We start from the raw sequence: 21,330 nt of genomic DNA on the forward strand, positions 1-21,330 counted from the left end.
GAGGTGTGGGCATAAAGAAGATGAAGATTCACCAAACAAGCTCTATACGTTGGTTACCTGTGTACCTGTCACCACTTTCAAAAATCTACAGACAGTTAATGTGGATGAGAACTATCTGCTGATTGTCCAGTAAAATTATAGAACTGCCAAAACAAAAACAAAACCAAAGCCAACAAACAAAAAGCAAAAGGTGTGGGAAGTTCTAGCCAGGCCAACTAGGCAAGAAAATGAAATAAAATGCATCCATATTGGAAAAAAGAGGTAAAACTATCTATGTTCAAATGACATGATCTTATATGTAGAGAATTCCATGGAATGCACTAAGAAAAACTGTTAGAACTAATGAATGAGTTAAGCAATGTTGCAGGGTACAAGATCAATATTTTAAAATCAGTTATATTTCTATATGTTTTCAACAAACAATCTGAAAATGAAATAAGAAATCTATTCAATTTATAATAACATCAAAAAGACTAAAACATTTATGAATAAATTTAATAAAGGAAGTGCAAAACTTATACTTTGAAAACTATACAATATTGTTGAAAGAAATTAAAGAAGACCTAAATAAATGGAAAGATATTCCACATTCGTGGATTGGAAGATTTAACATTGTTAAGGTGACAGTACTTCCCAAATTGATCTATAGATTCAACACAATCTCTTCAAAGTTCCAGTTAACATGTTTGCAGAAATTGACAAGCTGCTCCTAAAATTCATATGGAAATCCAAGGGACCCAGAATATCCAAAACAATCTTGAAAAAGAACAAAGTTGGAGGACTCAAACTTCCTGATTCCAAAAGTTACTACAAAGCTACAATAATCAAGACAGTGTGGTACCAGCATGAGGTTGAACATATTGATTGATGGAATAGAATTCAGAGTTCAGAAAGAAGCCTTCACTTTTAGTCACTTGGTTTTCAACCAGGATGCCAAGACAATCCATTAGAAGAAAGAACAGTCTCTTCAACAAATTGTGCTGGGACATCTGAATATCCATATGCAAAAGAATGAAGTTGAACCCCTTCCTCACACCATACAGAAAAATTAACTAAAAATGGATGATATACATAAGTGTAAGAGCTAAAATTATAAAACACTTAGAAGAAAATATAGGAGTAATTCTTCATGACCTTGGGTCAGGAAGGACCTGAAGCCAGGTCCAGAAGACAAAGCCTTCTTGGATATGTTTCCAAAAGCAAAAGTGACAAAAGGTTAAAAAAAAAAAAAAAGATAAATTGGACTTCATAAAAATTAAAAACTTTTGGCTTCAAAGGAGATTATCGAAAAAGTGAAGGACACATAGAATGGGAGAAAATATTTGCAAAACATATTGACAAGAGGTTTGTACTTAAAATATATAAATAACTCTCTCAACTCAATAATAAGACAACCCAACTAAAAAATTGGAGAAAAATCTTAATAGACATTTCTCCAAAGATATATAAATGGCCAATAAACACACGAAAAGATGCCTGACATCATCAACCATCAGGGAAATTTAAATCAAACCACAATGAGATACCACTTCATACCCCCTAGGGTAGCTATAATTAAAAAGACAGATGGTAACAAGTATTGGTGAGCTTGTGGAGAAATTGGAGCACTTACACATTGTTCATAGGAATGCAAAATGGTGCAGCCACTTTAGAAAACTGTTCGGAAGTTCCTCAAAAGGTTAAATGTAGAATTACCATATGACCCAGCAACCCAGCAATTCCACTCCTAGGTACATATCAAGAGAAATGAAAACATGTCTACACAAAAATGTGTGCATAAATGTTCACAGCAGCATTATTCATAATAGCCAAGAAGTGGAAATAACCCAAATTCCATCAACTGATGAATGGATAAGTTTAAAAATGTGCTAGGGAACTTGTGTGGCAGTCAAGTGGTTAAGACACCATGCTTTCACTGCAGGGGATGTGGGTTCAAACCCTGGTTGGAGAACTAAAATCCCACATGCTGCTCGGCATGGCCAAAAAGATAAATAAATAATACATACATACAATTTATTTACATATCTTATTATTTACATATCTTACATACATACACACACATAAAATGTGCTGTATGCATACAATGGAATATTCTTTGGCAACAAAAAGGAATGACGTACTGATACATGCTATGACATGGATGAACCTTGAAAAGATTACGCCAGGTGAAAGAAGCCAGACACAAAAGGCCACATATTATGTGAGTCCATTTACATGAAATGTCCACAATAGGCAAATTGGTACAAAGTAGATTAGTGGTTGCCCATGGCTGGGGTGGAGGTCCAGGGGAATGGGGAATGACTACATATGGGGGTACGGGGTATCCTTGTGGGGTGATGAAAATGTTCTAAATTTGTTTATATTGATGGTTGCACAACTTTGACTATACTAAAAACTAATTTAAATGGGTGAATTGTATGGGGTGTAAATTATATATCAATAAAACCGTTAACCCCTTCTCTATAAAAACAGCAGTAAAGAGAAGGTTTTAAGAGCCTCTATGGAAAAAAAGACATGATATATACAGAGGAACAAGGATAAATGATGGCTGATTTCTTGTTGGAAACAATGCATGTGAGGAGACAGTGGAACTACATCTTTACTGAAAGTAAAAACTATCAACCTAGAATTCTAGAAACAGAACCACCCATACCTATATGGTCAGCTGACTTTCAACAAAGGTGCTAAGACAATTCAGTGGAGAAAGAAGAGTCTTTTCAACAAATGGTATAGGTACTATTGGATATCCATACAAAAATAAAATAATCTGGAACCATGTCTTTACACCATATACACAAATTAACTCAAAATGGATCATAGACCTAAATGCAAAACCTAAAACTAAAAAAAACTTCTTGGAGAAAATTTAGAAAATCTTTGGGATCTTTGGTTAGGCGAAGATTTCTTAGATACAACCAAAAGAACAATCCATGAGAGAAAAATAATGGATAAATTGGAATTCATCAAAATTAAGAACTTCTGCCCTTCAAAAGACATTGTTCAGAAAATGAAAAGATGAGCCACAGACTAGAAGGAAATAATTTCATATCACGTAACTGATGAAGAACTTATGTAAAGAATATATAGAGAACTCTTAAGACTCAACAATAAGAAAACAAGTAACCCAATGAAGAAACTGGGCAGAAGATTTGATCAGTCATTTCATGGAAGAAGATATATGGATGCATTTATTTATTTATTTATTTAAAAATTTTTTATTTTAAATTTAATTTTTTATTTAAAATTTTTATTTTTAAATTTAAATTTTTTAAAAAAAATTAAATTTTTATTTAAATTTAAAAATTTATTTAAAAATTTTTTGCCACGCGGCTTGTGGGATCTCAGTTCCTCGACCAGGGATCAAACCCAGGCCCTCAGCAGTGAAAGCGCCAAGTCCTAACCACTAGACCACCAGGGAATTTCCTGGATGCATTTAAACACACGAAAAGATGCTCAACTTTAGTCATTAAGGAAATGCAAATTAAAACCACAATGAGGGACTTCCCTGGTGGCACAGCAGTTAAGACTCCGCACTCCCAAGGCAGGGGGCCCGGGTTCAATCCCTGGTCAGGGAACTAGATCCCATATGCATGCTGCAACTAAGAGTTCACATGCCACAACTAGGGAGCTGGTGAGCCGCAACTAAGGAGCCCGCCTACCACAACTAAGACCTGGCACAACCAAATAAATAAATAAAATTTAAAAATAACATAAAATACCCTCTTTAATAATCGTTTAAAAAAAAAAGCAAGCAAAAAAACAAAAAACAAGAAAACCCCACAATGAGACAGTACTAACCATCTACTAGAATGGTAAAGTTAAAAAGTCTGACCAGGGCTTCCCTGGTGGCGCAGTGATTGAGGATCTGCCTGCCAATGCAGGGGACACGGGTTCGAGCCCTGGTCTGGGAAGATCCCACATGCCGCGGAGCAACTGGGCCCGTGAGGCACAACTACTGAGCCTGCGCGTCTGGAGCCTGTGCTCCGCAACAAGAGAGGCCACGATAGTGAGAGGTCCGCACACTGCGATGAAGAGTGGCCCCCGCTTGCCACAACTAGAGAAAGCCCTCGCACAGAAACGAAGACCCAACACAGCCATAAATAAATAAATAAATTTAAATCATACGGGCTTCTAAGAAGACCTCTGCTTTAAAAAAAAAAAAAAAAAAAAAAAAAGGTCTGACCAGACCTAGTGCTGGTGTGGATATGGAGCAACTGGAACTCTCAGGAACTCCTGGTGGGGATGAAAAAATGGTAACCACGCCGGAAAACAGTCTACCCAAGAGAAATGCAAGCACGTGTTCACACAAAGACTTAAACACAAATGTTTGTAACATAGCCCCAAATGTCCATCAACAGGTGAATGGATAAACAAATCTTGGCATGTCCAACAATGGGACACTACTTATTAATTATAAAAATAACTATTGGCATACACAGTGGCATAGACGAATCTCAAAATAATTATCCTCAGTGACAGAAGACAGTCATACTGCACTCTTTTGTACTATACCAACGAGTGCCTACTGTATGATCCCATCTACATGAAGTTCTGGACGGTGCCACCCAACTGCAGTGACAGAAGGGAAAGAAGGCCCACGTGGCTGCCTGGGCAGAGGGGGGCGTCAGAAAGGGCACAGGAACCCTTGGGATGATGGGGAGTGTGGTGATGGCTTCCCGGGTGACTACACATGTCAAAACTTAGCTAACTTTACACTTTAAATACGTGGAGTTTATCATATTAAATTATACATCAATAAACTATTAAAAAATGAAAAGTAAAAAGCCTGTAATCTGTGTAAAGCATTTAAGACTGCCGGGCGTGTAATAGCTGCTCGTTGAAAGTCGGCTCTTATTTTTGAGGGCTTATGTCTCAAGGTCAAGGGCTCAAAGCAGGCTGAGTGGCTTCGGGAAGGGGCCCTGGCGCCCCCAAACACACCGCCCTCGCAGAGCCAGGCGCCGACGGCTCTGCTCTGCCAACTTCCGGTGGAGCCTGTTCGCCCGCTGCTGGCTTCCGGCGGTACCGCAGGCTGCGTGCCCGGCGACGCCACTCCCCGGCGGCTCCTCCAGCCCGTCCGTCTACACCCGCTCGCGGGCCTCCACAGAGACTTAAGGCCCCCAGCACGGAGCTGGGTCAGAAGTGCGCAGATGCCCGTGTGCTCCAGAGCCCTCCCCACGAGGAGGCCCATGATTGGGGGGCGAGGAGAGAGAGGGGACGCCTCGGGTAACTCCAGCCACAGCTGCTCTTCAGAAGGAACCAGGTCCACCGCGCCCTCCCCACAGCCTCCCCTCGGGTCCTGTACTGCCTTCTTCCAGGGCAGCCATGGCAACTGTAGAAAAGCCCCTGCCCCAAACCCTCCAAGCTTCCTCTGTCTGGGAAGTCCATGGGGGGGCTCTGCTGCTGTGGCTCTGTAGACAGAGACACACACGTGTGTGCCACGGAGTCGTGATGTGGCGCTGGGCCAACTGGTGTCCACATAGAAACAAAAAGGTGTGACAGGACCCCCATCACCCACCATCCACGAAAATCAGTACCATGCGGGTTGTAGTCCCAGTGAGAAAGGTAAAACGATGAAGTTCTAAAAACGTGGAAGGACATGGCGAAATCTTCATGACTTTTTGGGGCAGGCAAAGAGTTCTGTAAAAAGACAGAAGCAGGGCTTCCCTGGTGGCTCAGTGGTTAAGAATCCACCTGCCAGTGCAGAGCACACGGGTTCGAGCCCTGGTCCCGGAAGATCCCACATGCCGTGGAGCAACTGGGCCCACGAGCCACAACTACTGAGCCTGCGCTCTAGAGCCCGTGCTCCGCAACAAGAGAAGCCACCGCAATGAGAAGCCCGCGCACCGCAACGAAGAGTAGCCCCCGCTCACCACAACTAGAGAAAAGCCCGCGCGCAGCAACAAAGACCCAACGCGGCCAAGAATCATTAATTAATTAATAAAAAAAGACAGAAACAGTGATAAGCATAAAGAACATTGTTGATAATTTGGACTATGTTAAAATTTAAAACTTCTGTTCATCAAAAGGCACTGTTAAGAGATTGAAAAGTTGAGATGGGGGGGAGATATTCATAGTACAAATATTCAAAACAGAATCCTTACCCAGAATGGGTAACAAACTCCTACAGATCAATAAGAAAAAGGCATAGAAAAGAGGCAGAAGCACTGAAGAGACACACATCTTCACAAAGGAAGATGCCAGTGGGGACTTCCTTGGTGGTCCAGCGGTTAAGACTGTGCTCCCAATGCAGGGGTCCAGGGGTTCGATCCCTGGTCAGGGAACTAGATCCCACACGCTGCAACGAAGATCCTGACTGCCGCAACTAAAGACCTGGTGCAGCCAAATAAATATTTAAAAAGAAGATGACAATGGCCAGTAACTTCATTCTTAAGGAAAGTGCTGCACCAGGCAGTGACAGGCCGTAGGCAGTGTGGGCGCAGACACACTGGAGCGAGGGCACAGCCACCCCGGAAAACTGTTGGGCAGTGTCCTCTAGAGCTGGACAAACACCTCTGACCCCACAACTCTCCAAGACCGCCAAAAGAAATGTTCCAGAATGTTCATAGCATCACTCGGAATAGCTGCAAACTGGAAATGACCCAAATCTCCATCCACAGGAAAGCGATGCACGGATCACACGTGGACCACCCTCAGCGGCGAAGTTGACCAACACAGCCTTAGCCACCGAGTCCAGAGCCTGAGGAGGAACGGGGAAGAGGACTGTGGGATTAGAAGGCAGAGAGCATGGGTACTGGTCTCTGCCCCGTTCCAGCACAGAGTGCCTGAACCTGGAAATTTCCTGCTGAGAGCACAGGAGCATCTTTTGTTCTAATGAGGCTCCTGTGGGGGCTGCTCACCAGAAAGACCAAGCCTGATGAGAAGCGTGGAACTTTCAGCCCCGCCCCCATCCTCTTGAGAAAGGAGAGGGGCTGAAAATGGGGTTAAATCGATCATGGCTGTGTGAAGAAGCCTCCACAAAATCCCGAGCGCCGGAGGTGGGTGGAGCTGCGTCCACGCTCCTTCCCACGAAGCCCTGCCCATCTCCCAACCTGGGCCCTCATCTGCATCCTTCATCCTGCCCTTTGATAATGAACTGGTGAGCGTTAGTGAATGTCTCCCTGAGTTCTCTGAGCTCCTCTGGCAAATTAATTTAAGCCAAGGGGCAATGGGTCGTGGGAAGCTCACATCTGTAGCCAAGTCGGACAGAAGTGGTGGGTGACCTGGGGACCTGCTCCTTGCCATTGGCGTCTGAAGTTGGGGGCAGTCTGTGGGACTGAGCCCCTAAGCATCTCCAGATATTATCAGAATTGAGTTAACCTGTCAGACACGCAGCTGGTGTCACCGAATTGCCTGGCGTGGGACACCCCCCCACACACACTTTTGGCGACCAGTAAAGGAGACTCACAGGAGAGACATAGGAGGGAAACCTGGGTTTTCCTAACACACAGAGGCAGCGAGGAGAGACCCCAGACCAGGCTTGCCCACCCAGGGCGGCCGAGAACGTCACCCGACCTCGCTCTTCCGGGGTGACTCGGCCTCCTCCACTCGAAGCCTCGGCTGTCGTTGTCCCCACCTGCCCAGTCTCAATCCCCTGGACCCTCCTCAGAGGCCACCCTCCTCTCCACTCTAGGTCCTTCTTAAGATGTGTTGCTGTCAGAAATGATCGTATTTACCTGTTAGTTTCAATGTTTGCTGTCCAGCCCCCCTACTCCCTCCTCTGTCCCCAGCGGGAGGGGTGTGTGTCACAATGACCAGGCTGGGGATAGGCAACACCAGCCTCGAGGGCAGGATGGCTCTGAGCAGGGCCTTTGGGGCCCAACTCTGCCACTTACTAGCTGTGTGGCTATGGACAACTCACTCACCCTCTCTGTGCCTTACCAAGCTCAACTGTGAAGGAGGATCCTCCTGGCGTCCCTCTCAGGATGGACACATTTTGGAAAAGTGCTCAGGGCACTGGGCAGGGTGATGCCTGTAAGGGGCTGTTCTCAGAGGCCATGCCTCCTGCCCGGCTCCTCCTGGTGACCTGCAGGTGGCAGCACCAGACCCCTGTTCCTGGAGAGACAGACTGCACTGCCACCCCCGCCTTGGGCCCCGCTTGCAGGAGCCTAGGTCGGGAGAGGTGCTGGTCTTGGGGGGCTGCCGGCAGGTGAGGTGACAGGAGGAGTGGGGAGGGCTGAGTTTTCACAGTGGGCGGGGCCACTTGAAGAGAAAAGGGCAGCCTTCGGCCAGGACGGGCAGCAGGGTAGCCTTCAGCTTAGGAAAGGGAGGTCCTGTGGGCCTGACTGCTGGTCAGCGTTCTCTAACTGGCATCTGACCTGACCAGGAAGGCGTCCCTCACGTAGCTGGCAGCCCCTCAAATGCCATCTATTTGTGGCCTGTACCCTGCCGCCTGGCAGGAGACATGTGACTGCGGGGCTGTGGTATTTTGGGCAATGGGGGTGGGGCCTGCGCGGCGAGCCCTGCACCATGCTGCTCTGGGACAGGCAGCTTGGATGCCCAGCTCCGCTGCCCCGGCTGGCTGTGGGTTCCCAGGTACAGTACTGTCAGCCCCTCATTCCCACTCTGAGGGGTCCCAAGGCAGACAGCCCCCACTGGGACCTCCCCTAGGACCAGAGGGGAGGACAAGGTGCAGCGGGGTCAGGAAGCCACAGTGCCCTGGTCTCAAGGCACCTCCATCTCAGGACTTGCCTGGCCAGAGTGACCTCCCACCGCCCTGGGTCCAGTGGCAGCTGACCAAGGCCCAAATGGCAGCCCCCTGCAGGGGGCTGAGAGGTTAGGGGGTGTCAGCCAGGTAGGGTTGCCTTAGTTCACTGAGACGCGGGGAGGGGACCTCTGCCGGCTGGGCAGATCTGGTCAGGGGCACAGACACTGAGGATGGCCCCGGGGGGGCTGGTGGGAATCAGGAGGCTCATTTCTGTTGTGGGACCTCCTGCCCAGGCAGGGGCAGAGCCAGGCTCGCCCTGATGACCCCTGAGAGGGCTCTGGCCAGCACTAGCTTGACCTTGGTAAGCTCAGAGGAATCCTAGCAGTCTGTCCCAGCCAAGGCCGGTGGAAGGTCATCACCAAAGACTGGTCACCTGCTGGGCACTGCGGCTCCTCTGAGGCATGTCGGGATAGTCTGGCGCTGACTGTCGCCCAGGTAAACTGAGCCCTGGTGGGTGGTCCTTGAAATGGGCTTTGGTATATAGAGTTGGCCTCGGTACCAACAACTCTGCAGGAAAGCTGGAGGCTGACCCAGCTGAACAGAAAATGCATAACGTTGTGGAGGAAAACTCCTCCTGGGGATGAAAACCCAAACATGAGGAACCCTATTCTTTAGTGAACTTCACTAACCTGAATGCAGGACTGTAGCAATATGTCACTGTAACGTTATCATTTGCAGTCAGTTTGGGAGCACGGAAGGTGGGTTTCGGATGTTCTAGCTCCAGGAAGCCATCAGGTTTGAGATCAGCACAGCTTCCCTCTGGATTCTGTTTGTTCTGCTTTCTTTCAGGGCGGAGATGGAGTGCTGGCCCCTGAGCCAGGGAGGCGTGGGATGCCCAGGGGGCAGGTGGGGTGCGGGCAGTGTGTGCCGGCCAGGGCCCCGGGCCTGGGCCCATGAAGAGCCTGGTCTGTGGTTCACGTGCCTCTGCTGACCCAGAATGGAGAGCTTCCAGTGCAGCGTCCAGCTGAGCGGCCAGGACCGGGCTGAGTTTTCAGCCGCTGACGCAAAGTGTGCCCTCCTACGGGCCAGCCTGGCCTCTGGGCATGAGCTCTTGTCCAGTAACACTGACCAAAGGGACAGCAGTGGCAGCAGCCCCCCAGGGCCCCTGCCCCTTCCTGAGGGGCAGCTGGCTCCCAGGGGGAGTGACTGGCCTGGCTCTGAGGGGGAGAAGGTAGCCGCCCGGCAGCTGGTCAGCAGGTCTTGGTGTGAGCCCGTGCTGGCCCCAGAGGCCGGTCAGCAGACGCCCAGCGTGTCCGTGCGGCCAGAAGCTCAGCCGTCCCTCAGCCCTGGTGCTGCCCCTCTGGTCCAGGGCTCATCCCTCCCGGGGCCAGTGTCTTCCAGAGGCGAGAGGCAGAGGCTTCTGCAGGGCCCAGCCCCCCGGGGTCTTGCCCCTACTCTCACGGGTGAGCCCGCTCGGAGCCCCGATTCCACCGGCTGCAGCGCTGCCCCCCAGAGGCCCCCTGGCAGCCCTGGAGCCCTGCTGCGCAGCCCCAGCCAAAAGAAGAGGCGGGCTGCAGGCACCAAGGCGGGTGGGCGCTTGGGTGACCCAGGCCCTGCTCCCACCCAGCTGGGCTCCCTACTGCTCACTGAGGCTGGGGCCGAGGACGGCCTTGGCCTGGCTGGGTCCAGGGGGAAGGGTCTCCGGGTGGGGACCACAGGGCAGACAGCAGGAGCTGGGCAGATCGAGCTGGGGCCAGAGTCTCCAGAAGCCCCTGAGCAGGTGGCCAGGCGAGGGCCAGGTGTGGATCTGTCTACATCTGTCCCTACCACTGAGCAGGGTACAGACCTAATCGGAATGACCCTCAGAACTGAGCCACGCACTATATCCACGCTTGACCTGGAGGCTTCTGCAGATGTCACAATGGCTAAGTCAGACGTGGCTTTGTCCACACCCACCTCCGAGCCTCAACCCGATGAGCCTCTGCCTACACCTGCCTCCAAGCCTAGACTGGATGTGGACCTGCTTGTGCCAGGTCCAGGGGTCCAGCTGGAGGTGGGTTCATCTACGCCTGTCTCAAAGGCTATTCGCCGTACAGCTCTGCCTCACCTGGTTTCTGAGGCTGGGTCTGATGTGGGTGTGTCTACACCTGCTCCCATCCCCGAGGCTGGGCCTGACGTGGCGGAGCTGGAGGTTGCCCCAGTGGCCAAGCTGGGTTTGAGCCCTATTCGGTCTCCAGAGGGGGGCCGACAGAAGCCCAGAGGGGAGCCCTCAGCAGGTGCCCCTGGACACCGCACTGGGGAGCCCCCGCTAGGCCCTATCCAAGCCCCCAAGAAGAAGAAAGTGCGATTCTCCATGGCTGTGCCCAGCCCCGAGGAGCCAGGGTCAGGAGAGGCCTTGAGCCCAGCCTTCCCAGCCACAGCCCCCAGGACAGCAGCTGGGGGCCGCAGGGCATCTGGAGCCTGGGACACCGTGGCAGTTGGGCCCTGGACCCCCCAGCCTCGGATCCTGAAGCACCTGCCTCCCCCTGCCCCCTCTGCCTCAGCGGGGCCTGGGCGCAGCTGCTCCTTTGCGGTGACCCTCCCAGAAGCCTATGAGTTCTTCCTTTGTGACACCATCGAGGAAGAGGATGAAGACGTTGAGGAGGAAGCAGAGGCTAGCCAGGCTCTGGCCGAAGTCCAGTGGCCAGGTGTGTGCGAGTTCTTCTTCCAAGATGGCCAAACCCAGAGGTCGAGGCCCCGGGAAGGCCCCTCCCAGGCCCCACCCCTCCAGGCTGAGCCTGTGCCGGCCCCTCCACCAGGAGATCCCACACCCATCTCCATCCCCGAGGCCTACGAACACTTCCTCGGGGAGGACGCGTCAGGGGGCATGCTGGGGCCGGCTGCGCTTTTCCAGATGCAGGCCACGGAGACCCCCAGGTCAGTCCCCTGGGACGTGGGGACCGGCACCCCCCCAGGGCCCAGCCCAGCCTCAGCGGAGCAGCTTGCCCCGGCCATCAGGCAAGCAGGTGTGTGTTGCGGGGACCCCATGGCCTGTCCAGGACCTGGGTACACACTGTCCAGGGAGTTGGGCAAAGAGGGCCACTGGGGAGGGGCAAGCCAGGACCCTGGGTTGCGAGCTGGTGGGGTCCCTCAGGGATGATCTGGGCAGGAAGGACCAGCTCCTGGCCACCCCAGGACCCGGTCCAGGTGGGGCAGCCCCAGTCGAGCAGGGCTTTGGCTCCACACTGACCGTGGCCCTGTGTTCAGGCCCAGGTAACAGCAGTGCCTGCCCCCAGCCTGTAGCAGGCAGGCGTTGGGGCAGCTCCAGCTCAGGCCATGCCGCCTGCCAGAGAAGGCTCGCATTCCCCCTGGACGGTATTTTACAAACCAGGAAACGGTGCCCCAGACGTACTCGCCCAAGTCAGCCTGACTCAACTATGCCACACGTTACCCTGTATCACGGGGAGGATGTGACTCAAGACAGACATGTCTCAGGACAGACATGGCCAGGAGAGACATGTCCCAGGGCAGATGCTTCTGAGTGGGACAACGGCAGGAGCTCAGGACATGCTTCTCTTTCCTAGGGGAACCCCGGGGTCCCCTCACCTCGTTTACCTTCAGCCAGAATGACATGTGCCTGGTGTTTGTAGCCTTCGCTACCTGGGCTGTGAGAACATCAGACCTGCATGCCCCAGATGCCTGGAAAACAGGTTTGTGGGCCCGGGGGGCGGGGTGCTGGTGTCTAGAAGCCAAATGGAGGGGCAGTGGTGATGTCCCAGCTTCTGGGCCAGCAGGGGTGAGGGGCACATGGGGAGGCGCAGGTGTCTCCCCTGACGGGTCTCCTGCGTTGCTCACCCACCCTCACCCCGCTGGCCTCCTCCCATCCTTTGAGAACCCCGCCGTGTGGATGGAGGGTGGGGACCGGGCCGGAATGGAGCCGGCACTCAGGAGGTCTTGTACTTCTCTTGCAGTTCTGCTGGCCAACATCGGCACCATCTCCGCCATCCGGTACTTCCGCCGGCAGGTGGGGCGGGGGCGCCGCAGCCCCAGCTCCTAAGACCCAGGCTCTGCCCAGGAAGACGCAGGATGAGGAAATGTCCACAGGTGCTCAGGATGAGGTGTTGCCCTCAGGCCTTGCCCTTTGACCCTTGCGTTCTGCGGCGTCTAGGAAGGAGCCTGCGTCCTTGGTCCTGGCTCCCTTGGACTCCACCCGAGGGTCCAGCCAGTGGCCGAGGCCGAGGCTGTGTTCCACACTTGGGAGTGGGAGATTCTGGAAGGCTGGGAGGGTAGGCCAAGCAGGAAGCTGGGAGTCAGTAAGGTGCCAGATTAGCAACAAAAAACACAAGGTGTCCATCGAAACTGGAGTAGTTTGAGACCTACTTATGCTAAGGAATTATTTGTGGTTTATCTGAAACCAGAGTTAACTGGAGTCCTAATCCTATGTGGTTATCCTGTTGGAGGGAGGGGCATGATGGGGCTTCAGAGCAGCAGCGAGGCCCCAGCTGGAGATCTGGGCAGAGGGCCTTGAGGCTGGGGGCTGGCGTCCCAGGGACCCTCTGCCCTGTTTATAAGTGGGCTGGGCCGCTGGAGGCCTCTGAGGCCTCTCTAACCCCTGAACCCCAGGGGTCTGTGGTCAAGGCCTCCTCGGCTCCCGCCCGAGATGCTGAGCAGGTACCCAGAGGGGCCCTGCAGGCTGGGGGTCTGTAGGGCAGAGCCTGGAGCCCCTCCTCTGGGGAGCCCTGGAGGAGGTGCAGAGGCAGAAGGCAAGGGTATCAGGTGGAGGGACGGGACACCTGGGTTCGCCCAGAGCTGACAGGAGCCGGAGGCGACACAGGAAGGTGGACAGGGTGCGGGCAGTAGCGGAGCAAGGGGGCTGCCAGACTAGGCGCTGGGGGGGCGTCCAGCTCCGAGGCAGCACATATAGGGTCCCCGGGACGCAGGAGACTCCTGCTGCTCAGGACAGAACGCGTGGACACACGGCACCAATAAAATCTCTTTCTTTCTTGTTTAGTCTCTTGCCGCTTTCTCCCGACCTTCACGCGCACATGCGCCCAGGCCACCTTCCTGCCTCCTGCTTGTGATGTCTCAGACCCTGTGCCCTCTGGCCTCACATACTCTGACTCTCGCTAACTGACCTTCTCAGCCCTCTGACCTTTACACCTGTGCCATCCCCCCCTCTCCCAGGTGAAGCCCCTACCCCGAGTCCCCTCCCTCATTCCTTCCCTGAGAGGCAGGCCGAGGTTTGGCCCCTCTGGGCGTCCAGTCACCTTGGCCAAGGTGTCCTGAGGATGAGGCCCTCCTGACCCCTCAAGAGCCCAGGGTAACTCAGGGTTCTGGAGGCCCCCTCCACCTGCTGGGGTCAGACCCTGACTCGATACTGGGTGCCTGTGGCCCCACTAAAAAGCCCCAGGTCCTGCTTCAGCCCCTCCTGCAGGGTCAATGCAGGCAGGTGGTCCCGAGAAGCAGCCTCCTGGTGGCCATCAGATCCACTGGACGAGCCCGCCTTCAGCCTCAGCTGCTCCTCGAGGCCACCGCTGGTGGGAAGGTGACAGAGCTTTGTCCCAGACACTGTTGGAGCTCCTTGGGGGGCGGCCGTCTGGTGGGGAGGGCAGAGATGCATGTGCTTTCAGGAAGCAACACCCAGAGCTTTCCCAGGAAGAGGCAGGGCCCTCACTCACCTGGGGGAGGTGGCGGGGGTTCGGGCGCAACTTCCCTCGCAGGAGAGACCTGGGGACCCCAACGACAAGTCTGAGGGATGGGCCCTCAGACCGGCTTGGTGGCCAGCTCAGGGACCTGCCGGACCCCACCCCCACCTTTCCTCTTGCCCCCACCCCCTTCCTGCCGCTGCTCCCATCCTTGGTCTCCGCCCATCCTCCCTTCCCCCATTTCCGTCTCTCCTGCTCCCTCAGGGTCCCAGGAGGCCCCATGCGGTCTCCTCTCCACCCCCTCCACCCCCCGCTGCAGAACCCCTTGCCCGGGGTGGGGGCTGCTACTCACAAGCTGAGGGGAGCCTGGGGGCCGGGACCCCCGGCCCTTGATGGAGCCGCGATGCCGCTGAGAGGCTCGGGCCTGCGGGACTCCCTTCTCGGAGAGCAAGTGGGGGCCGGAGAATCCAGAGCTGGGGTCAGAGACAGGCACGGACACGGGGCCAAAGGGGAATGCGCTCGAGGGCTCAGGTCCGAGTGAGCTCTGCATCGCACTGAGGAACTGTCAGGAGAGCGTTGGTGACTGAGGCCCTGGGCTGGGACCTCCGTGCAGCTGAGGGGCCCCTGCCCCAGAAACCCCCTTAGCTTCCTGTGGCAGCCTGAGCAGATCTCAGGCTTCAGGCACCCTCTCAACCTCAGGCTGTGGCCACGTCCAGCTCTTTCTGTCACCCAGCAGGGGACTGACCTTGTCCAGGTCCTGGATGTCTGTGACCCTGCGGCGGGAAGTGGCAGGTGGTGTGTAGGGGTCAGCGTAGAGCGGGGAGTGTGGTGTCTCCAGAGAATGGTCTGGGGCCTCAGGGCCATCCTCCAGCCTCAACTACAGGCAAGAGACAGAACAGACAGAACCGCTGGAGCTGGAAGCGTCCAAGCCCTCCCTTCTCTGTGCAAGAAGCCTCTGGGTGGCTCCAGGACCGAGGAGGCCGGGGAGATGGAGGGCGGGAGGGAGAGCCATGCCTGGAGCCGGGGTCAGCGTGCTGGGCCCACCTTGGTCAGGTCCAGGTGCAGTGGGGTGGCTGGACCGGGCCCCTCGCCCTGGGCCTTGCTCCTGGGTGATCGGTTGCTGCCGGCCCGTCTAAGCTTTGCCTTGTGCCCACCGACACTGGGGCAGCCAGGGCTGGCTTGCTCCTGTGGGGACCAAGGACCTTCCAGAATGTTCCCCAGGGCCCTCTCCCACATACCCCTCTGAGGCTACACAGAGCCCCTCCGGTCTGAGTCCCCTCCCCTGAGGAACTAGGGCCCTACTTGCAGTGGGGTCCCCAACACAAACTCGCCGCAGTGTCCCCCGCCCCCTTCCTCTGCCCGTCCCCCCCCCAGATACTCACTGGTGCGGGCCGGGCAGGGTAGCCTCCGGTGGACTCAGGCGTGGAGTGGCTGGTGTGGTTGGAGGTGGGTGCTGGGCACCCCGAGTCCCAGCTGGTCCGTCCGCCAGAGGACAGTGAGCCTCGGCCACTGCCCACAGCCTGGGCAGCCGGCGGTGGGTAAGGGTGAGCCGGATGGCAGGGCTCCTCCCCACACCGCCCCGGGCCCAGGCCCACCCTCCTGTTTCACCGCTGCCCAGCAGCACCTCCCCTGCTGACTCCTCACCTGTGGGGGCGCCCGCAGCCCCGGGAAGCTCTCGGGTCCGGGCAGTGGGGAGGTCCTGTCCTCGCGGCAGGCCGACTGCAGGCAGAGCAGCCAGTGGCCATAATCCTCGTAGCTGGCACACACCACACGGATGGTGTTGATGAGACGGCCTGGCACACAGATGCCGTGAGGGGGCCTGGCAGGCAGGGTGCCCCCTGCAAAGCCCCGGTGCAGAGCTGGGTGCGCGCTAGGCTCACACCCTCTCTCCCAGGCCTGGCCTCTGCCCACCTTCGATCAGGAAAGAGCGGATCTGTTTCTCCGTCTCGTTCAGGTTGATGTGGATGGCGCTGAGCGGGAGCTCCCCCTGCGGGGCATCCAGGGGGGACGAGGCCTTAGTTAGGGGGAGCAACCCTTGTGCCCACTGCCCCGTCTTGTCCTCCCGAGCTGGGAGGGCACTCGGACGCCAGGCAGAGGGCAAGGCAGGTCCAAGGCCGACACCCCGTGGGAGGCCAGGCACTCCCCGTCTGTCCTTGGGGGGTGCCTTCACCCCCGGTCTCCAGGTGGGGCCTTCGCCAGCCAGTGGCCGACACAGGACTGGTCGGGGACTGGTCCCCTGGGCCACCCGCTAAGATGGGGGTGGGTGGGAAGGGATTACGAGGAAGCCCCCTGTGTGTTTCTCAGTGACTGAAAGCCATGATCACCCCCAGAGTAGAATGTAGTGCCCTGATGCACATGACACTCGCTCTGGCCCCGAAGGACCTTCACACCCACGCCCGGGCCCGCACGTGCACACATACACGCATAAGCCTCAGGCACCAGGAAGATGCCGCTCAGAGGTCTAGGCCCCTCTTAGGGGCACCAGGGGCCCCCACGCCACCCACCCAGGTGATGGGTCTGCTGGTGCCTGAGGACCCTCTAGGATGACACGGGACGCTGAGGCAGGGCACCCACCTTCCTCGCCCACGTCAGGCTAAGACCAGACTGACCAGGGCAGCGGGCTGGGTGGGTGGGGCCAGTGCTATCTGTCCCAACAGGCCCCGAAATACAGGTTCCTCCTGAGCTGCTGCCCCCTCCCACCCCCACGCAGAGGGTGTGTCCCTGGGGCGGGTCCACAGTGGGGAGGGACCCACCTTAAAGCAAAGCCCATCTGCTTCCTCGGAGAATATGGCCAGGGAGGTCGGGTACAGGACCAGGAGCCGGTCCCACTGCTCCTGTGAGGGGCCGCAGGGCAGAGTAGGGGCTCCACCGGCACACACCCAGGGCCCCCACCTGCCGCCTGCGCCCCTCCCCCACCTCCTCCACCTCTGCGCCCCCCACCCACCTGTGAGGGCAGATGCTGCAGCTTGACCCGTGAGGCGCAGATGGCGGTGCCCACCACCTGGAGCCCTGATGCCGTCCGCAGCGGGGTCAGCCTGCGCTGCAGAGTCCAGGGGAGCTCGTTCTCAGGGGGGCCCTGGTAGAGGGGGTTCAAGGGCAGGAGGAGAGTGGGGATGGAAAGGGGCGTGGGGTTCCCAGCACTGACCTGCGGCGGTGCCGGGTGGCGGCGCGGCACCCCTCCCACGAGGGCTATCTGCTTCTCCAGGTGGTAGAGCCAGCGGTCCAGCTCGGCCTGGCTGGGGCAGAGCACGAGAAGGGGGGCGGGCAGCGGGCCTGCGGGAGAGGGGCAGAGTAGGCTAGGCCAGCGGCCACAAGAAAGGCTCCTCAAGGGTTGGGGGGAGCCACTGATGACCACACGCACAGCTCTGGAGGCCCCCGACCCACTGCCCTCCGCCCCAGCCCGGCAGACGCATGTGTGCCCATCGGAGGAAAGGCCAGGACCCCTCAACATGCTCCGAGCCCCGCCCGGGTCCTGGGGCCGGTCGACGGCCAGGTTCACTGAGCAGCCTTAGTGCTCTCGCCCTCCTGGGGGCCAGGTCAGCACAGGCAGCACCCCCGTGGCCCTGCGCACCTGTGATCTGGAAGGCATGCTCTCTGGATCCCTCGAGCGGGCAGACACTCAGCTCCATCAGTGGTAACAGCCCCTGCCAGAGCACAGCGGGAGGGAAGGGCTGGGGGACTGGGCCCAGCAGGACTGGGCCGCGTGCCCCCCAAGGGGCTGCTCTCTCCCTCTCCCCCAGCTCCTCCGCTGCCCATGTCCCCTCACCTGGAAAGTGAGTCCTTCAGAACCGTGGGCCTGGAAGTAGAGGTGGGAGGGGAAGAGCTCCAGGTAGCAGTCGCTGATGTCCTGGGGGAGAGTGGGGCCAGGGTCTGAGGGCTGGGGGCAGGCCCCGGCGTGGCCCTCAAGCATGCCCCTCCCGGCCCGGCCCCCCACCTGGCTGTGCTGGAAACGCAGCTGGACCTTGGTGTAGTGCACAACCGTGCCCAGGCTCCTCACGGGCGCCCTCCGCTGCCCTGCTTTGAACACACTCAGGAAAGGCTGCTCCAGGTTTTCTTGCTGGCTCTCCAGGCTCGGGATGCTCTGGGGTGGGGGCAGAGCTCAGGCGAGGGGGCCTGACCAGCGGCCAGCAGCCCTGGCCCCCAGTCTCACAATACACAGGTTAAGAACGCGCACGCAGCATCACACGTGTGTACAGAACCCTGTCCACACTCACAGCCTCTTCACATGCAAACAACGCAGCGCGCACACACACACACACACACACACACACACAGCCTCTTCACGTGCAAACAACACAGCACACACACACACACACACACACACACACATACAGCCTCCATGCCGGTCACAGAACTCTGTGCTCTAGTCTTGGAGGCATCGAGGTTTCAATTCAATGCAGATACAACCTTAGCTTTGCTATTTCCCAACCGTGTTCCCTTATTTTGGTTATTCAACCTCCCAAGACTTGTTGGTCAGAAGGGTTTTCAGGTATCCAGGTGAGACGATGCTCGAATCCCTCCCACACCTCAGGGTTGGCTACTAACATTTTAAAACTTGGTTCTACCAAGAAAGAGGGGGGCTGATTTGTAGTATTTGCCAATTTCCCTGGTGTAAGTACTCCCGTCACAGCCCATTTCAAGCCACCAGCACACTGCCACACGCCCCCAATCTCCCTCTCAGCGGAGGCCAAGGTCCTGACAATGACCAAGGGGTCCTCTCCCCTCACATCAGGCACGTGCCCGTCTCAGGACCTTGGCCTTGCTGCCCCCTCTGCCTGGACCACTCAGCTCGGACCACTCAGCCCAGCCCCTTCTCACCCCATCCAGAGCCTGGCTCAGACCCCCTTCTCTGTGAGCCCCTGTCCGGGTGCCCTTCCAACATTCTAGCCTCACTGACCCCCGCGCATTGGTCCTCCTGTACGTTTCTGCTCAGCGCTGGCCACGTCTGGCTTACTCTGTCTTTTACTTCTTTGTTTTATCACCTGGCTTGGTCATGGGATGAGAACGGTACGAGAATGGGGCCCGTTGCTGGGCCAGGGCCTAGGACGGGCCTGGAGTGTGCTGGGGGCTCCATGTCTGTCTGCTGAAGACAGGGAGGGTGAGTGCCCACCAACAGCTGACCCTGGCACACAGAGAATCCTCTATAAACAGGGGCTTGACTGTCAGAATGGAGTCAGACCGGGACAGGCACCGAACTGGGGCTGGAGGGGCTGAGGTCTGGGATCAGGGTGTGCTGGGGAGCTGGCAGGGGCTGCTGTGCCCTGACCAAGCTGAGGCACCCCTTGGGCAAGCCCAGGAATGTGAACAGACAGACTCACAGCTTGCTGGCGTCCCTGCCTTTGGGTGGGGCCTCCTGCACCCACACCCAGTGCAGGGAATGATGCCGGACGGGACCCATGAAAAACAGGCCACAGTGCAGGAAGGGCCACGCAGCTGGGCCTGTGGCCTGGGCTCAGCCCTGGGGCCGTGGCTGGGCAGGCTCTCGTGTGGGTGTAGAACCCACACCCGGGCAGGGCTCGCGGAGCGCTGGCTCCTCCCCCGGCCCCACTCCCAGAGGTTCAGCAAGCCGGGTCCCCTCTCCAGCTGCCATGTCCCGGCCCAGGCGGAGCCTGGACAGAGGGAGCTGAGGTCTGAGATGCGGCCACACAGAGGGATGCCGCCTGGGACTTGTCGGAAGTGCTCTGTCCACCTCTCTGAGGCAGCCTGGTCTCTGAAGCCAGCACTTGGCCACAGGGAGCCCAGGACACCCCAGGGAGGAGGAGAGGGGACAGCCCGACTGGGGCACTTGGGAAGCTGGCTTGGGAGCCCACACCAGCTGTTTTGAGGACCGAGGGGCGCAGGGCAGCTGTGTCTGGGGCAAGGACCTGGGAGGTCACTTCTCTCACATCCCAGGGCCTCTGCACACAGCAGAGCCTTGCCCCACCCCTTGCCATGCTGCGTTAAAGGGCGGGTGTCTCTCCCCCTCGGCCAGCTGGGCAGGGGCTTAGGGGTGGCGTTCAGCTCGGGGTGGCCTGCCATGTGCTTGGGAGCCATGTCCCTGTGGCAGGGCCTGGGGGCGGGGCGCAGGGGCTGCTGTGGGATGAGGCAGCGGTGGACACTGAAGGGACACCCCTTGGAGAAACCAGGGCCGAGGGTAGGGGGGAGGCCGGCTCACTGTGCACCCGAAGCCCCTAACTCTCGGAGTGACAGGGGGGCGTGGCGGTTCACGGCCCTGTCACCAGCCTGACGCCTGTGCCCACACGGCAGCAGCCAAGACACGCGTGCTCGTCCAGCTCCAACGTGCCCAGACACGCTGTCCTGGGCCCGGGCCCGGGGCGGGGGGCGGACACCAGGGCCCCCAGGCAGGGCTGGCGCGTGGCGGGGCGTGGAGGCCCCGCCCCACCGCCCCACTGACTCAGGGCCGGGCCTCAGTTTCACTCTGCTCAGACTTTCGGCCGATGAGCTTCCCAGGGCAGGGCTGCACCTACTTCCTCCCTGTGCCGTGGACTTGACTCCCCTGGTCCGACGGGGAAGACGCCGGGCCCAGCACAGGCAGGACACACACGCGCGGTCACACGCAGACCACCACGGCCACGCCCCCTCGAGCCAGGGCTCACTGACCGGCTGCTCACCGTTCCAGGGATGAAGCGGAAGATCTTGTCGGCAGTGGTGTCCCCATCCGGACTGGCCTCGGTGCCAAACAGGCCGACCAGCTTCCGGGCGCCGTCCTCTCTGGGAACAAGGGAAGGGGTGCTCACAGCCTGGCCCCCGAGGCAGATTGAGGGAGATCCTGTGACCGAGCGGCCGCAGCTGTACCCTGCCCCGCCTCACCTATTTCCCTTCAGCGAGGGCTTTCTGGAAAAGGAGGCTCGGAGCCTCCTAGGGGCCTGAGGGACACAGTGGCTGTTCCCCATGGGCAGCGGTGGCAGCCGGCCCGAGTAGAGCAGGTCGACAGGTCTGGGTCCCTCTGTCCCGAGCCTCCTGCCCCACCTCCTGGGGCGGGGCTCTGGGGCAGCCTGCCCTGTACCCAAGGGCCGGGGAGGCGGAGCCTTTCTGGGAGGGACCTGGCCCCCACCTGAGGCT

General features: G+C 57.1%; 2 protein-coding genes across 11 annotated transcripts; one reads left to right on the forward strand and one right to left on the reverse strand.

The window, feature by feature from the left end:
- Positions 1 to 8,126: 8,126 nt before the first annotated feature.
- PERM1 (PPARGC1 and ESRR induced regulator, muscle 1) lies at positions 8,127 to 13,020 on the forward strand. Its single transcript, XM_030763950.2, has 3 exons — positions 8,127 to 11,649; positions 12,208 to 12,333; positions 12,595 to 13,020. Exons 1-3 carry the CDS (start codon positions 9,642 to 9,644, stop codon positions 12,678 to 12,680), a joined length of 2,220 nt encoding a protein of 739 aa, XP_030619810.1. The 5' UTR covers positions 8,127 to 9,641; the 3' UTR covers positions 12,681 to 13,020.
- On the reverse strand, positions 12,989 to 21,185 carry PLEKHN1 (pleckstrin homology domain containing N1). Of its 10 annotated transcripts, XM_022598301.3 has the most exons (16): positions 21,079 to 21,185; positions 20,880 to 20,979; positions 18,203 to 18,349; positions 18,035 to 18,115; positions 17,840 to 17,912; positions 17,414 to 17,541; positions 17,213 to 17,308; positions 17,022 to 17,102; positions 16,180 to 16,255; positions 15,913 to 16,061; positions 15,651 to 15,788; positions 15,313 to 15,453; positions 15,014 to 15,145; positions 14,621 to 14,830; positions 14,302 to 14,350; positions 14,104 to 14,219 (listed from the first exon to the last, which is right to left on the reverse strand). In XM_022598301.3, exons 1-16 carry the CDS (start codon positions 21,159 to 21,161, stop codon positions 14,104 to 14,106), a joined length of 1,800 nt encoding a protein of 599 aa, XP_022454009.2. In that variant the 5' UTR covers positions 21,162 to 21,185. The 10 variants fall into 10 exon arrangements, with proteins under 10 accessions (XP_089758675.1, XP_089758662.1, XP_089758692.1 ...); XM_089902549.1 differs by lacking the exon at positions 14,302 to 14,350 and having other exon boundaries at positions 12,989 to 14,219; XM_022598299.3 differs by having other exon boundaries at positions 17,213 to 17,541.
- Between the last annotated feature and the right edge of the window lie 145 nt (positions 21,186 to 21,330).

The sequence above is a fragment of the Delphinapterus leucas genome, chromosome 1 (assembly GCF_059928025.1).
Source record: "Delphinapterus leucas isolate spDelLeu-1000000601 "Yukka" chromosome 1, BTC_Dleu_Yukka2, whole genome shotgun sequence".
NCBI lineage: Eukaryota > Metazoa > Chordata > Mammalia > Artiodactyla > Monodontidae > Delphinapterus > Delphinapterus leucas.

What these genes read in the sequence shown, in the direction of transcription:
- PERM1 (XM_030763950.2), top strand. Translation starts at nt 9,642, where the DNA reads ATGGAGAGCTTCCAGTGCAGCGTCCAGCTGAGCGGCCAGGACCGGGCT. An exon ending in CCCGGCCATCAGGCAAGCAG is followed by an intron (nt 11,650 to 12,207) that starts GTGTGTGTTGCG and finishes TCTCTTTCCTAG; the next exon opens with GGGAACCCCGGGGTCCCCTC. An exon ending in CCCAGATGCCTGGAAAACAG is followed by an intron (nt 12,334 to 12,594) that starts GTTTGTGGGCCC and finishes CTTCTCTTGCAG; the next exon opens with TTCTGCTGGCCAACATCGGC.
- PLEKHN1 (XM_089902534.1), bottom strand. Translation starts at nt 21,161, where the DNA reads ATGGGGAACAGCCACTGTGTCCCTCAGGCCCCTAGGAGGCTCCGAGCC. An exon ending in TCCGCTTCATCCCTGGAACG is followed by an intron (nt 18,350 to 20,879) that starts GTGAGCAGCCGG and finishes CCCCCACCCCAG; the next exon opens with AGCATCCCGAGCCTGGAGAG. An exon ending in CCGCTCTTTCCTGATCGAAG is followed by an intron (nt 16,062 to 16,179) that starts GTGGGCAGAGGC and finishes TCTGTGTGCCAG; the next exon opens with GCCGTCTCATCAACACCATC.